Raw genomic sequence first — 18,337 nt, 5'->3', positions numbered from 1 at the left:
TGCTTACGTGTTGTACATCTTAACTCTTTTACTATTTACTACAGGGATTTGACTAAAGTATCTCAAGATCTAAACTTCAGAGAGCTGTTTTCACCATTTCATGGTCTACTCTTTGATTTCAAAAATTGTCTTACAATCCAACTAGCTTTCTTACAGTCCACTATAAAATAAAATTGTCTTAAAACAAGACTTGCATGTATACACATCATAATACGTAGCTCTCTATTAAGTTTGCCCTTCAGTTTCCCTATTACTACCCCCCCACACACACACCCTCCCACCCTATTACTACCACCTGTGATATTATTACCCGCTCGAAAAAAGCTGCCCAAAACAGGGCAAATTTTGGGTATCAGAAATGTATACACCCACTCAGTGATAGCTGGTAAATAGATGAATAATTGGTGCAAATTTTGTTTGCACAGCTGTAGGCACTGGGAAGTAATTACATAATGATTCCTTAAAATCGCCGTATCTCCTAACAAAGCTTTGTGCGTCGAAGCCTTGTTTTGTCAAATTCAGTCACATATACAGGTATAATGCATGTTGTAGTTGTATGCAAAGGTAGTTGAAAGTGTAATAGTTTCGTGCACAACTAAAGTAACCAGGCTTCCTGTCATTTCCACATTGCAGTAAGTCCATGCCCTATGTACATATTTGTGTTGTTACTATTATTGCTGTTGTGTAAAGGATCATTAGTGTGCTATATAGCAGTGGTGGAACTAGAGGAGAGCACAGGGTGTACATGTGTGTGTGTCCCCCCCTCAAAAAATGCAAAAGATATAGATACTCTAATAGAGCAGTCAGTTAAATGCTCTAATAGAACAGTCGCCATGGCAGTACATGTATCATTTTTAAGAATCCTCCACAGTTAGTCAACTCTTGAGTATAAACATTTGTATCTACAACACCAACCTATGGTACACTTTGCTACATAACCTACTAGGAATATGAATGCACTACCTACAGCTCTTGATCAATGCTGACCACTTAGATAACATGATGATTTAGATATCTGTGCTTAAAATTACTGTATGTCAACAATTTCAGTCATAAAACATATCTATGCATTTAGCTTGAATGTGCATGGGGGACTGACTCTTAGCTTTACATAACTACCTACTACCCTGCATCCCTTTAGATCTGCCCCTGGCCCCCTGTGTAGACTAACTGATATAGCTCAATCCTTTTAGTTATACCAATATCTTATTGCTGTGGACTACTTGTGCAAATATATTCTCTATAATGTATTTTATTCAAGCAGTAACTATAGAAAGTGGATATGAGTTATTAGATTATGAATAGCTATAAGGCAGAACATACAATATTAGGATCTAGCAAATTTTTATGGTTAGAGTTTTGAATATATAATTGTCAGATGTGCTTTAAATAGTCAAGCAATATCTAGAGCTTGTATGTAAGAATCATGATTAAAGTCATAAATGAGAAGTTGTCAGCCTATATACTCTAACAGAAGACGCAGCACAAATATAATAACAAACTAACTTACATCACATTGGCCTGTTCCTCTTAATGTGCTATGATACTTTACTATAAAATTCTTAATAATGAGTGCTTCATTCCCGCTGCATGATTAATTATTTTGTGTTGATGCATGCAAAAAACCAGTGAGTAAGTGTGAATACCTGAAAAAAGTATGTAACAAAAAGGTGTCAGTATGGAAAAACGTAGTCAAGATCAGGAATCAAATCCTAGACCTTTGTAAGTTGGACCACTGCATTTTTGTAGACAAATAAACAGCTTTACAGTTCGTGGTGTATTACGTAAGTAGATTGGTAATTAGCTGTATTCCATTAAGCAATTCCAAATAACAGACCTTATCAGCCATGCGGGGTACCAATATAAACACAATTGTTAATGTTTTAAATACGTAGCAAATGCATAATAATATTGTCTAAATCTGTACTGCTGACATAACCATAATGATGCAAATACCACAACTCTACAATACTTAATAATTATGGTGGGGAGGGGATTGTAAATTCCAAACTTGTTAACATATTCTAAGCTGTTTTTATTCTTGAAAGGAATGCATGAATTCAATTCATTACTTGCAACATCAATAACTCCTTAGCCAGTCTTTTAGCAGCTGTCTTCATATTCAATTGATCCAAGGCAGTGACCAGTTTACAGTAACAACTAGTAGGGTCAGCTCTCGACCACAATAGTAACATCTGATGACAACAATCCTGTACTCTACGGTGATCTATCCTGATTTCCTCTAGTCGTTGTGCTGGTAGGCCGAGTTTAACCCCAATACTCCACCATTCTGTTGTCCAGTCTTGTGAGTACACTAACAACTCACTGATATCAACTGGTGTGTGTGAACTATGATTAGCACCTGTAATTATGCAGTAAATTTTGTGAACTACAAATATGTCAATACACTCCCAATAGAACAGTCTGTGTACACTGAAAACTCTATGTCAAGGTTGAATTTTAAAAAAATCATATAAAATTCATGACTCACTTATTAGATCAGAGAGAGGCACTGGTTCCCTTTTGAGACGCTAATAGAGTAAAAGTACACCGTAAATTTTGACATCATATCAACGACACTATAAGCAACCTAAAAAAATTTATATTTTACCTCTACAACAAGTCTATTGTCTATCTAAACTATTCAGTTTGTATAGATGTATAATATGTCATAGCTCTATAATTATCATTGTTTTAGGCTACAGGCAATTGAGTCCTGTAGACCTATGTGTGCTAGTGAACATGAATTTTGGTAGCTACAAATCTTTAAATTAATGCTTTATGCTCCAAACTATACAAATTGTCTTCAAGAAACAAACCTTAAACCAAACTGTATGCTCTTCTGTTAATCTGCTGGGTTGACCTGAAAGTTTACAGATGCTATGAACATCTGAATCACGCAACGGCAAAGACACTTCAGACATCACAAAACAATTGTTGCAATGATGACACTCCTGACCAGAGCACTGAAAGCCAATGCAAAAATCAGTAGAGAGACTCATAGTCTTGCAGACTTCCTTTAAAAGATTTACAATGACTTTTCGCACTTCACAGTGGACAGTGGTGGTTGTGAAGGGATTCTGGTGATGAATCTGAATCCGACAATGAGTTAACTTATCATGAATGCTAACCCTGTGTCCAGTGGGCAATGTAAATGTGGCAAAATTTGAGAACACATCTTTGTGTTTTTCAGTGGAACGACACAGACACCAATGTGTGGCAGTATGTTCTGAATTCATCAAGCACACCACAAGACTGCAGAAAACTCCTCTTGGAAATGAGCCAGTTGAACACTGTATGTCGATTGCTTCGTATTGCTTAGTACCATAATTGGCAGAAAGAAAATCTTCACACGACTTTGTGTAGTCTTCAATGCTGGGTAGGACACAGGGCATGAAGTAATGGTCATCAGACAGAGATGACACAATATTTAATGACATCAAAAGCTGCAGTAAGCCTTGTGGATTAATATCATCACCAAGATTGGGGTGGCTTAATAATTCCTTGGAAAATATGCCGCAGTATCTGAAATTATTGAATTCTACCGGAGTAAGACCAGCACCTGTAAAACTGAGCTCCACCAACTTTGAGGCTTTGGTAAGGATGAAGTTGTTGTCAACAATGATGATATCTTTCAGGTAGGGAATGTTGTGATAGTAAAGCAATAGGCTGAGGTTATGAAAATATTCCAGCATAGCAAGAAATTCATCCTCATCTGAAAAATGGTAACTATAAATTGCAGCATCCAGTACTCCTTTGTAAGCCATGAACTTGACATCATTAAGATTACACTGCTCACGGATCCATATTTCTAAATGCATCCACCTAATGGGAACTTCATACACTGAGCGATCAGCATCTTTGCATTCTGTCATATTCAATGGTGCTCTACGGATCTGCTGAATGACTTTATCCTCTAAACCAGGAAAGCCAGCAACAAGGTTATTCACTGGAAAAAGAACCTTCGTATACGCATCTTTAGGTGCAACAATTGAGGTATAGCCAGACTCACAGACAAGATCATTCAGCTGCTGATCTATGGCAGTGATAGAAGCAAGAGACACCATATCTTTGTGAGTACCCACACAGAGAACACGAGTGGCCTTACTACCATTTGTTACACTAGTGTATGTACTAATGTTAGCCATTGTATGTTTGATAAGGTCAGCCATGGACTGGTTGGTTTGGTGAGGGTTGGTGAACACTCCCTCTGGGCAGTGGTACTCTTCAAGTGGTAATGGCTTCCAAATGCAATCAGCTTCATCTGTCATCTTGAAAACAACCATCACAAGGGAAGGATTACGGATGAATATTGGATAAAGGTTGAGGAAGGCTTTCTGGCCACCACTGTCTATGATGGTTACAAAGGATTTAATACCTTTGTCAGTGTGGGATTTGTTGGTGACAACATTGGCAACAACTGCATCATCAAGTGAATCAGATCTTTCTCTGGAATTTTCTTTTGGTCTTTTTGATTGGTTCTTCACCAAATTTTTAAAGGTTTTAAGAAATTTCCCTTTTTTGATTGGGGTACTGCTGGTTTGATCATGCACAACTGGAGTAATAGCATCAGCTATATTCTGTACCTCATCATTGAAAGTCAGTTCAGACCACATAAACATGTCACCAGACACGATTAACTTTGAACTGAAGGTAGCACCTTGTGAGCTGTATCTACGAATTGGCAATGGCTTGCCCAGTAAATAGTGAGACAGCGAGGACTTTCCAACCCCAGGTGGTCCAATGATTAGAACAGTCAGTAATTGTATCAACACTGTTCCATAGTGTTTAGCTGATATATAAAGCTGTTTGATGCGACTCTGTCTCTGTAGAAACATACATTTCATTATTTTACAGATAAATTAATATGCAGGATACATCTTCTTACTTCTTCTGCTGCTTTTATCATTTTTGAAATTGTATGCTTTCTCTGATCCTCTGCCATGTCTCTAGGTGTCCATCCTCTCTGTAATAGATAATAAACACAACTATTATTAATCATTAAAATGAGGAGGATCCTTTTATGAGAAAACAAGTACACAAAAATTAGAATTTTAAACTAGAGTAGGGACCATAGCACATCGATAAAAAGTACTGAAACAAGTTGGAGTAGTCCATGATATTAAATCACAGTAAAACAATAAGAAGGAAATGCACAGTAGGGATAGTATAATGTATACACTTTAACATAACCAAACGTCCAACTCCAAAAATTACAAAACAGTACTATGGTTTTTCCCATATTGCTGCATCCCTACTAGTTACATACAACTAAGATTTACATTGTGTGAACATGTCCTCCATCCTTTTATGCAAAATATGCAAAACCTTAGCGTATGTTTAATAACTGCACCTATTATGGCTCCGTATAGTCCTTTGTTTTTAATTACCTACTTTGCCACAAATTTTGCTTACATTTTGAGCTGAAGTAAGTCTAAAAGTGCAAAAATTAAGAGTTATAAGGCTGTTATTGAGTTACTTTCTTGAAGGCAGTATTTAGTTAATTAGTTAGTTAGTTAGTTAGTTACAGTAGTTATATGTAGTTAGCCAGTCAGTAAAAATAATCCACGAAAAATTCAAAACAACTTATTGGAAGTATTTTGGGTTGCACCGAAAGCATTTTTGGCCTTGATTGTGCCTGATCACGCTATTGCCAATGCACCATGAATTAGGCATCGTGAGGCTGGTTTCTTGTCAATGTGAAAATGTGCATACCTTTATGGTCCCTACTATGCAATACAGAAAGTAGCTGCAAATACATATCACTCTACACACAGCATGCCACAAGCACACACACACACACACACACACTCCTACACACACAATCGATTATCCTACACACACACACACACACACACACACACACACACACACACACACACACACACACACACACACACACGCACACACACACACACACACACACACAAACACATGTACACAGACAACACACACAAAGAAGCCTTCAATTACTATGTTATATGGTATGGACACATCTACCCAGTAGACCAGCACTAGGACACCTATGCACTACTCAGAGTCAGTTGCTATGAGTCAGTATGGACAAACCCTCCTGGGGCAGGACTAGTAACCCACAGCATGTCTTACAGGTGAATATTTCGGCACCTGAAGTCCCACCTGGACCTTCAGCGACTATGCGAAACATGGAAAATTGGCGCTTGCTCCCTCAGTTTACACCAGGTACCCACTGATGTTACAACTGGGTGGGCTGCTTCCTCAGTTGACATCTTTATTTAAACAGCTGGGTAGACTGGAGCAATGTGAGTAAAGTGTTTTGCTCAAGGAAACAATAACACCATAACTGGGCATTGAACCTGGAATCTTTATCAGGCTGATGCTCTAGTCATTTGGCTATGCTGCCTCACACACAAACACGCACACGCACACGCACACACACACACACACACTGAATATACACATATGCACAACTGCTGTTACCTTGTTCTTTATGGTTAAATCAATTGCAAAACTTAGCAATGTCTCAATCACTTTGTGTTCAGCTGCTTGCACAGCAAAGTGTAGAGCTGTCCAACCAGCCTGCAATGTAATGGATTAATGAACACAGAATTCGATTGCACATGTGTATACATGCTAATATATGGAAGTTGTTTATCATACAATTACATTAATATATGCAGTGGTTAATATCTACTTTTTTCATTAATTTTGTATATTGTCACATTTTAATTACACACCTTATCCTGACAGTTAATATCAGCATGATATCTGTTGATCAATATCTCCACCATTTTATGCTGACCATCACGAGATGCACACATCAGTGTAGTCCAACCATTCTACAGGGTTCATAAGGTGCAACATAAAGTTCATAATGAGAATAATACTTGTAGCTACACAGTAGAGACAATGGTCTTTTATTACAATATTATTATGATTAACTTTAAAACTGCAACCAACAAAGAGATGATTATAAGGAATCGACACGCCTGTTTTATCTACAAAGTGGTCACTATGGAGTTACCCAAACAAACAACTGAATGGGTTTAGTGTACTCATTACATAAGCATTGAACATTGCATGAAGTCACTAGATTATAACTAATTAGTATTCAGTAAGTATTGTTACATAAAAGTCAATGGGGAACTTTAATTTAAATCCAGTAATCACTTTCTGTACTTATCGGTGGCTTCCCTGATACATACATGTATATCACTCCAGTGGCTTCTGTCCTCCAAACAAGGCTTTTACAGTAATTAGACTATACCATATAATTGGTGAGCTTGCATGACTTATTGCGTGTCAGTGATATTATTAGTGGCTCTACATGCCTAAGGATTACATCATTTGGTAAGTGACTCAAGTTAGGGAACTTTGTTGTTTAACATATGTACTGTTCCACAGTTACTGTAGTGGTATCATATATCTATGCAGGATGAATTGATGCAGGGTGGGACTTTTAACGTAGTAGCTATTCGTTCGGTTTCAGATGCCAATTTATATGTGCTATTAGTCTGGCACTTACTCATCATAACTCAAGTATGAAGCACACTTGTTGTATGAAGATAAGTTTCTATGAGTTCAAGGTGAGCTAGGGTTGGAGCAAGCGTCCTGACAAAGCTGGGCCAATCCTAGCTCACCTCAAACTCACCAAACACTTTACCTTATTGCAGACAGTGAAGGAAATCATTATGCTTTACTGGCAAACTTTAGGTTAGCGTTAGGGTCAGGTTCAGCTTTGGTTTCTTCTTCACCTAGTTTTCTTAATACATACAGGTTACTGATTGAATCACATTTATAAGATAAAAAAGGAAGAGAGCTGGGTAGCTACTGTAACAGCAGAGGCACAGCTGATATCACACTGGCCTTTAACACAGGTGGTCCAGGTTCGAGCCCTAGAAGTTTTTTTTATCATTTTGCCGCCTTTTTGTCTAACTTATTTTATTACATGCAGAACCAGACAATTATCCCCTTCTGACGGGGGTTCCACTATCATGAGATATGGTAATTGTAGCTTCTCTATAGTATTATACATAGTTGTATAATATTCCATAGAAAACAATCAAGCTTTACTGTTCACTCTTACCATTAGGCCTTTACAAAAACACTGAAGCCTTTAGAAGTAGCAGTAATACCTTTAAGTGTCAAAACAATAATTAATTTTAGAGGTAGTCATCATGTATGTAGAGTAGATACTATGGTAGCTATTTAAAGTTACACATTTCACAGTAAAGAGAGGTAAAACAAGCATTTTTGCCACTACAAGGCTTGCAATTCTTTGACTGAGTTTAGTTTTACTGAATTTAATTATCAGCAGCCTGAAGCTCCTACAAAAAAAACCCCTTGTATACTCCCTTTGTAATGTGAGTGATATTATTACTTTCAACACCTGGTACTTTGTTTATTTATTTATTTAGTAAGGCTTTATTTACACCATTATTCTAATGAGAAGAATCTCTCCCTAATTATGTAAAAAGCTTCATGAACATGGCTTTTATTTTTTTGGTATTTGAAGTACATACAACACTACTATATTAGTACTGTATTGTCAACAGTGAATAGTTTTCAGAACATTTAGAAAATTTGTGTACCAGTTCATTATTGTTGGCCACTTTTATTCATCATTGCCAGTTGAAGTCTAATAAGAGACTTGTAGTTGTTGAGCGTGTGGCATAATTTCAGTCCAGTTAGTATATCTTTTAAGGCTGGACAGTCATTTCAGAGTTTAAAAGCAAATGTTAAAAATAGGCATATAACAAGAATCTAGACACAAGAACTGTCTGAGTCAATGAATTGAGGAACTTGACATAAATTATGTAGATGATACAAAGAGTTATAAGCATGTGACTTAAAGATCACTACATGCATAGGCGATTCTCAGGGGGGGCCATGGCCCCCCCTGCTAAAAATTAACTATTAAAAAGTCTTGGGGAAAAGTTGCAGTATAGATTGGCATTGTTATTTTTAGCATTTTTCATGCTTTTAGAATAAATTTTAGGCTGTTTTCAAGCCTTTAAATTGCAAAAATCCTGCAGCTTCTGGGGGTTGCTCCCCCAGACCCCCCTGAAATTCTACTTTATACTATAGCCAAACAACAATAATTATGCTGTTCCCTACTTGGCCCCCCCTGTAGGTCAGGTCTAGAATCGCCACTGAAGTCTACATGTATTGTACACCTGAAGATATAAGATATAAGTACACGTTTAATGACTACTTCAGTGTACACCCAGGGACTTTCCTATGTACACCCAGGGGCTTTCCTATGGAATCATTTGAGTTTTCCATTGCAATCAATAATGTCACAATGGAAAACTCAAATGATTCCATAGGGAAGCCATCATGTGGCACTACATCCCCTATGGCTACACTTTTTGGTTTTATATCCTGCTAGTAAACTGATACATTGGAAGCCATAGATAGGGATAATGTAACTGAAATCTAGTATGGATTCAGGTATCTTACATCATGTAAATGTAATTCCGATGAATCCATTTTTAGTAAACATGCATGACGCGTGTTAGTGGAGGTTGGGTTTACAGTTGTGTAGTGTGTAGTATACACAGTTCAGTGTAGGTTTGATAGCTGTGTTGTGATATACCAGGTATTGTGACTAGCTGCCTTTTGTTAGATCGCATTACTATACAAAAAATATAGTCTTGATCAGTGGATTGAGATTGGTGAGGTAAACAAGTAATCAAGCTTTCAACTCTTTGACTGATTCATGGCATCTGGAATGCTCATATCTAGCTTGGTGATCTGCATCATTTTCTTGTAAATGCTACACATTTTTATCCGTCATTCATCACCTGTTAGCTACCCATGATGTAACATCCATCTCCATTGCACAACTGGATGATGGATGTAGCGGTGCCACCTGCTTCCTGCTATGGATAATTACTGGCTCATCTCTACAGCCCTAACACTAGTGCTAAAGCAACAAAAGAAACAATTACACTACAACAAACACCTCTATTGTGCTTTATCACTGCTTGTACATGTGTATCGTAAGTATATTCTAATCAATTAGTGCATGCACTACTTTCATGGCTTGTAAGGAAGAGCAGTGCCAGCAGTTGTAGCTCGATAGTAGTGTCTCCAGTGTTTAGAGAGATTTATAACGCCCAGATAATTGTTTAAAAACTGTTTCCAGCTCAACCCATGAGTAGCTACATAAGTTAGGTCCATGTTGACAGATATTTCAGTGTGCATACAAAATGTTGGTGCTACAAAATTCATCTGTATACACATATTTAAGATAATAAATTAGACTCCATGTGTAACTGTTATTGAACAGCATCACATGCAGTATACATACGTAGCTACAGTACTAAGATTGTTGCCTAATATACATATGCAGTATATATGTCACTATACCTCATCTGCTTCATCTACTGACAATTCTTGAACTTCAATGAACTCTCCAATCAATTCAAGGTCTCCCTGACTAGCAGCATGATGGAATGAAGATAGCCCTCCCTTTGGAATAATAAACGCGAACAATGTAACCACAGAGAAGACACATGCTGTCAGATGTATTATTTATTACATATGTGCTTGTACTCATGTTACAGAAGGAGATCATAGCATGATAATGAAATTTGAACTTTGTCAAGTTGGGAAATACATGTCATAATGCTTTGCGGAGTTATGTTTGTTCAAGATTATAATTTATAACATCACAAGTGGCTAGCTACTATTTCAGCTACTGTAGTATGTATACAGTATTTTCCTTGTATTTCTGTGTGTGAAAGAATCACAAAACCAACCAGGATAATATGTATTGATTGTTTTCCCAGCACTAGTATTCATATAAATTATCATATAGTATCAGCGGTTGTAACCTGGCTTTTGTCATTTAATAGAAACCATAACAGATGACATTTTTGAGAATTACTGTCTACTCAATAAGGAATTGATGATGTAATAGGAACTATAGCTGACAAGTGTGCATATAGTCCCAGTAATCATATTTGAGACCAATTGGTATGTAGTGAAAGCTATATCAACGTCTTTAAATCTCAGTACCACTGAAATTACAGTATCACTATGCATGTCTTCAGACAAACTATTAAATTCTGTTGATATCATTAAATGGCTTTCTGTAAAACATAGCGTGGGATCACCACTATTATCCAGTATGCACATTACAGCAAACAATATGTTTAATATAATTATAGGGATTGCAGATTTCTATTTTAGCCTAACTATCATAGCAGTTAATAGACTAATAAGTATAGTTAAAATGCACCAGTTGTGCATGGTAAGCTGTACAGTCTACAGAAAACATATAATGCAGACATGTAACATAGCTACGTATATCATAATTTTGTCCTACCTACATACCCCCATGTGGGTATCATACAAGGACCTAATGAGGGGATACAGGACGCAGATGTGGAGGCTTTGACAACACCAGCCAATAGATTGAGTTAGTCTTATGATAGAGCAATCATACATACATACATAGTGAATTTGATTTGATTTTATCTCCAAGCTATTTGGCAAAAGCCATTATTCCATAGTAGAGTAAAAAGTTACAAAACAAACAAGAAGAACATAAACATTACAAAGAAACTTTTAAACACACGAAGACCATGCTTACAAAACGAACAATATACACAATGTAAGAAATTACTGACATGAAGTGATGATGAAATGGGCCTGAGACAATGGTAGCAGGTGTATAGATTATTCCACCACACAGATGTAATATGGCGAAAGAATATTGATGGGTGGAGGTAAACACACATCTTTGAAGGTAGAGAGCCGTGAGTTCCATATGTATAATTATGCTGAGGTCCAAATAATATACGTAGCAGGGTCCAGTGATAAACAATACTGGTGTCAATATTGGCCAGGAGGTGCATGCATTGCACAAATTGAACAATGTTAATTATTACTTAACAGGTATTGTACTTTGGTAGCAAAGTACATCAGTCATATGCACTTAGAACATAAGAACAGGACAAAATACACCATTGTGTAGGTAACACCTAACATGGGTTCAGGTATATTATGTAGTTCAGGAGCGAATCCATGGGAAGTTCTGGTTCCCTTTTGAGTAAAACCTTATATGATTTCAGTCAAATGAAGCCATAAACCAATTTTTCAACACTTATTACAGCTACTTTCATAGGCGGTGGAAGGGGAGGGGGTAGGTGGCTTAGCCCTCTCCCCCCAAAATGTTATCATCTTTCAGAAATTGTAGAGTGGGGCTGAAAACATGCTCCTAAAAGTACTCTAAAAACGAGAAAAAAATTGTCTACAGTGGCAATTTAACCACTGACTTCTTACTTTCAGAGCTGGTGTCTTACCACTATTCCAAGTGTCTAAAGGCTGCTTTGTACTGCTTATAAACGCTGAATGTTTTGCTCTGTAGTCAACAGCTAAAACTTTGCCAAAAGATGTAGTATTGACTGCAAATAGCCTATTATATACTTTCGACTAAAAAGTTGGTATTTTAGTTGAAATGCTTCAAATTGTACCTATAAATTAATTGTGGCCTGGTGAACTTTAAGACATCATGAATGGATACAGCTTTTCCTCAGACTCCCTTGCTGCCAGAGATTCTATACTTTGGTCAGCCGCCCTCACATCAACTACTTCCTCTGCCACTGGCTACTTTCACTTGTATCTCCCTTTACTACAAAATCTTCACCCTATCATCATTGCATGTATGTATTAGCTCCTCTAAAAATAATTATGCTAGCTACGGGCTAATTTTTTTTGACACACTTCCATTATTTTATAAACTTAAGGGTGCTCTGTACAGTTCATGTACGGCTCCCATGAAAGTACCATAACTCACAAATGGTTTGGGAAAATATACTGAATTTTCTTACTGGATTTAAGCTAACACTAGAGCAAACTTTATTCACACCCAACTGCTAATTTGCTGTAGAATGTGAGTTATAATTTTCCCTTTAAACTAGAACTAGTCTTACAGTTTACACACTAGAGCCTTGATACTTTCATTATACACTATACAAAACAGTAAAAATTATTGTGCATTTTTATTTTTGTCTTTTAGCTTCTCAATCATCGGATACTCAACTTCCACTATAACACTGCCACTAATCTTTCTTTTCACTTCCATGTTATTTGTCACCTGAAGTTGCTATCAAAAAACTGCAAACAATTTTTTAAATTCATCCAAAATTTTCATGCCTTGGTGAAAAATGACAGACTAGTTCTATTTTAAACATAAGGGTGTAGAATAGCAAGGGGCGTACCTGTTTCCTAATGCACAGGTGCTAAAAATTCAGTAATAAGCCACAGACTAATTAACGACCATAATATTTCCATCAACGTAAAAGATAATCTGTTTCACCATGTGACTTGGGAAGCCTTATACAAACTATACAGAGCACCCTTAAAGGGTATTCACATTGGTTCCAGATAGCATAGATTGTAGAGGGCTCTAACTATGGAACCAATTCTCACAATTCTAGTAGTCCACAATTTGGGTTTGGGTTCAGCTTTATCTACTAATCCAAGTGAAGGTTAGGGCTTGGGTTCAGCATTGTCTTCTTAAATATAGGCTAGATCATTGTTTTATATTGTGTCTTGCATTTAACTAAAACAGTCAAAAATTCAGGGAGCTGGCAGCTACAGAGGGGTGTAGCAGCGGTAACACAGTGGGTGACTTGTGAAAAGTAGCTCAGAATACACTTTTTTTAAAATCATGTTTTAAGTTAAAACCAAAAGTGTGCCCTAAAAATTACACTAGCTAGCTATGGGCTGTTTTAGGTTAAGGCCACTTTAATAAGAAAATTCATTGTTTCCCATTTCCTGCCCACATGCAGATTCTCTTCCCGCATGGTCATTCATTATTGCTGTCAACTGAACATATTATTCATTATTTATCCTGTGATTGGCATAGCAGTAACTAGTTTAGTATTCAGAAAGCTCATTTAGCTAGCTTTTCACTGTTCAGGTTCTTAGTTTCAAAATTAAATATTTCTTAGTACTGTATTCTTACCTGTAAGTTAGTTACGAATTTCAAAAATTAGTGGAAATATCTAATATAATGAATAATGGATGATGAACCGCCCGCCCTCCCGCATGTAGTTACTTTTGAGGTCAATGAAATAGGAAACAAGGAATTATTTATTATTATTATAGCACTTTACAGTGACCAGCACTGAAGAATTTTCTTGGAGTGGCCTAAAGTCAAAAGTGTGCCCCAAAATACGCTACTACGAGCTGTTACCGTAGTATTTCGAGGAGGGGAGATTTCAAGGATTAGGCCAATGAAACTTGATTACCAGTTTCTCGCTCAGATTTTTGAAAATTTGATGCGGGCGGGCGGTTATTATTCATTATTCATTATTTTCCAAAAGCACAACACACATCCCAAACATGAAGATTTCTGCCAAAAAACAGTGAGATCTACATTGATTACTCTTGCATTAAATAGCTAAAGTATGTTACTAATCTATAACAAGTGATTTTTCCATTAGAGTATAGCTGACTGCTCTATTAGAGTAAAAGTGATTGCTCTATTAGAGTATTTCAATCTGAAATACCAATAATGAAATTCCATGCGGGTGTATCAAAGGCATGCGGGCGATGACGCGAAACTGCTAATCAAATTTCATTGGCCTTATATCTTTGAAAAATTTCGCCTTCATATTATACATTTGGCATATCTGCAAAATTAGTTACCTCGAAAATATTACCGCGAAATATTGGACTTCGCAATAATAACAATCCGCTGTAAAGTTTCACGTTGACTGCTAGCTAGCCACAAGTAGCCTACTGAGTAGCTACCACGGCTAGACCATAGATCACTCTATGTCTACACACTGATAATAGTTGCGGCATATCTGAGCCTACGTAGCTATTGCCTCAGAGAGTCAGAATGTAGTACGTCCGGATCCGTGACGGATCGTGCCTGCCCTTTAGGAAAGTTTGGATCTGATTTGTTGATCGCCGAGTATTACGGAGTATAATCATGCAGTGAAACATTGTACCTTACGCTGTTAGCTACTGACTCACCGAAGTACTCATCGCTGGCTGGGTGGCTCAAACTGCCGGGTCACACTGAACTGGTTACCAAACAGCGGACAGCGTTTGAATAAGGGCACTGACACTGCCAGCTGGCGATTTTCACAGATCAGTCAATAAAGTACGACCAGGCTGTAAGTTATACATCCGCCTTGTTTTGACTTTAATAGCCAGGAATCACTGCAGGGGAATCTGCAACCATATAATGCCCACAGCTGTCTGTAGTTATAGAAATGTTCTATACCATATGTGACTGGATTTGGGAAAAACGATCCAAATCGCACATTAGAAGTTCCGAGATAAACGGTTTTAAAGAATTGAAGCCAGCATAACTCTCCAAGGATAGCAAGCACGCGTATGAAATTTACACAAAAGATGCATCAATCTGTTACCTTTCAAGCCACTTCCAGTACTTGTAGCTGCTTGTACAGTTTCCCGCCAAATAAGATAGAAAATCTGAGCAGTTGGACGAGCGAAGTAGTATCACGAGTGCTCACAAAGGGGTGGAGGCTGGGGGGTGGAGGCTGGGGGGTGGCGGGGAGGGCAAAAGTTAGACCTCAAAATGGAGGCAGACCACGATTGGAGTCCAGACACGAGATTACAGGGCTGTGCTGGCTCCTTAGTGGCTGATATGTAGCAAAATCAACAGAGAACACATCTGGCCAACATTATAAGGCTGTCCACCAGTACACCACTGACTCTTGCCAAGCCAGGTCCTTCACAAGGCCTGAAACCGCCATTTGAGCACTCCACACCACCCAGAAAAGACGTGTGTAAAAACCAGCCTCGTGTAGTTTGAGTAGTGCTGAGGGTCAAAACTTGTAGTACGATAGTGTAGCTATCCACTGGTGGTGTTAGTTTGATTTTGCCTGATGTGCGATTTGGATCGGTTCTGTAAAATCTGGTCACATATGCGTATTTTGTACCATACGCGTATGGTACATACCATATGCGTATACGCGTACAGTACAGCCATACGCGTATGGTACGGAAAATCGTACCATCTGAGTATAGCTAACCTGGTATGCGTATAACATCAAGCAGAAGGTTTTTGCACTGCCGTACCTATTGACTACGCCGGATGGAACTCTACTTTCATTTCTTTTCGGGAAAGAGGGAGGGGGAGGCGCTAGTCTCGCTTAGCAGTTTCTGTTCAGTGAAGACCGAGATATTCTAATAGAGCAATCATATTTAGCTATTCTATTCTCTAGAGCTGAGATGTATTTAGCTTTACTGCGATTAAGATATAATTTGCTTTACTGCATGATGCAAATTAACTACCTTGTTGATATCCCAGCAAATCCATTTCTGACACCAATATCCAATGTACATAGTACCAGAGGTCATAATATGAGATTTATACAACCAATGACAAGGATTGATTCTTATATGTACTCCTTTTTCTCTTCAGCAATTAAAATCTGGAATGATCTACCCCAAAATGTGATTGACTCCAATTAGATTGATCAGTTCAAACAAAAACCAGCAATTATTTAATTTGTACTTGTATGTATGTTGTGACCTGTGCACTGAACCATGGAATAATTTACCCCAAGAAGTAGCATGTGCAGCATCAGTTGATGATTTTAAGAAATTGATTGACCAGTATTCATCTAACACTATGTATAAATGTATGTAATTAGTCTACTTGTACTTTTTTTACCTGTTGATCAGGTGTAACAGGCTGTTTAGCCTTATAAATTACCTGTAATAAATAATAATAATAATAATAATAGACTCTAGTATAGAGGTCTACACAGTATTACCAATAATAATAATAATAAACCTATTTAAAATAAAGCATTCCTTTAAAATAAAAGAATATTGATGGCATGATATCTTGCATGACTATATATAAGTGATGAAACTGACATCTCTATTTATGATAAAAACAATCATGAATTCATCACACTGTTGGCAGATCCAGTCTTGAATTGTGTTAAGTCCTGCTGATCTGGTAGGATCTGATGGAATTCTACATAGTCAAAATTAATAAAGGTCAATCGTCTGGGTTGGAAGCTTTACGAAAAAAAGGATAACACCTAGCTACATACAGTATAAGTATGAAAAGTATAAATCAAAGGAAGGGAATTAAATATAATATGTCTTGATTTATACATAGTCATTGGTGTATAATCTATAACAATGTATCTCGTTGTCTGTTTAACATTTCATTTCATCAAAGTATCTGACACCATCACCCATACAATTATGATGGTTTATGTAAGCACCTGCACTGTAAAAAATGCCAAAAAAATGACAAAAAGCATACGTTGTTTCAGCAGAACTGTTAATTGCTGTTTTAACATTCTAGATGTTTTAACAAAAAGTGACTGTTAGTGTAACGACAATTTTTTACTTTAACAAGGAAATGATGTTACAACAACAAAAATTCCCTGTTGTTATTTTAATAAATGAAGTGTTTGCTGTTTTTTTGCAGCAGGGATAACAAGTTCTTTGTTAAAATGAAAAATCCTTTTTTATAGTGTGTAGATTATTTTCTTGATGTCTTCTGACTTTTGTACATATTGATTTATTGGCTCATCCAGCTGTCTACTGCCTTATTTGCCATGGATTTTCATCTCACATTTTTATAACAAATGACTTCATTTCTCCATAGTGGAAATGCTATTGATTTGAAAATACACAAGCTGGCATACTGTACGTTCTTTAGAATAGTTGAGTTAAAATGACCAGATTTGTGAAAAGGTACCTTTTCCACACATTTTACATACCATCAAACAAAATGGTGTAACACTTGACTCCTTACACTGATAAACTTGCTCTTAGTATCAAAATGCTGCTAGATACTATAGTAGCTACTGTACACTCATGGATAATTATAAGGTATATGTTCAAAAACTTATGAAACCCCAAAGTTCATGGGTTAAATTTTGTGTGTGGAAAGGTACATTTTCGCAAATCCGGTCACAAATTATCTAGCTGTTGCATAGCAACTGCACAACTGCACACACTGACAACATAATTATGGTAAATTTTATTTTTTGTTTCTTCTTCCACACAGTACATTTTGGCTGCAATTGCTACGCATATGTTGCTTTCTATTGGATTCGTGGTCCATTGTTTAATTGATATAATGAAAATTCAAAAACTAGGCCGTTATTACATAATGCTATGTAGAGCCATTATTACATAATGCTATGTAGAGCCATTATTACATAATGCTATGTAGAGCCATTATTACATAATGCTATGGAGAGTTAATGATGTAATGTAATGATGTGATATGATGTAATATAATGTAATTTATGCATATATACCTGTAATATTACTGAATATTGTGTACTGTAGTTGTAAGAGTTAGTTGTTATTGTGTACTTTCAGTTAT

The 18,337-nt window shown here is 36.9% G+C and overlaps 1 protein-coding gene across 1 annotated transcript; it reads right to left on the bottom strand.

Moving 5' to 3' along the window:
• Window positions 1-1,847: 1,847 nt before the first annotated feature.
• LOC136254819 (uncharacterized) lies at window positions 1,848-15,196 on the bottom strand. Its single transcript, XM_066047573.1, has 8 exons — window positions 14,980-15,196; window positions 10,354-10,455; window positions 6,717-6,818; window positions 6,460-6,558; window positions 4,889-4,966; window positions 2,820-4,826; window positions 2,492-2,531; window positions 1,848-2,362 (listed from the first exon to the last, which is right to left on the bottom strand). Exons 1-8 carry the CDS (start codon window positions 14,989-14,991, stop codon window positions 2,061-2,063), a joined length of 2,742 nt encoding a protein of 913 aa, XP_065903645.1. The 5' UTR covers window positions 14,992-15,196; the 3' UTR covers window positions 1,848-2,060.
• Window positions 15,197-18,337: the final 3,141 nt, after the last annotated feature.

This window comes from Dysidea avara, chromosome 4 (genome assembly GCF_963678975.1).
Source record: "Dysidea avara chromosome 4, odDysAvar1.4, whole genome shotgun sequence".
NCBI lineage: Eukaryota > Metazoa > Porifera > Demospongiae > Dictyoceratida > Dysideidae > Dysidea > Dysidea avara.
Note: the sequence above shows the minus strand (reverse complement) of the source record. Positions and strands in the feature narration are given on the sequence as shown.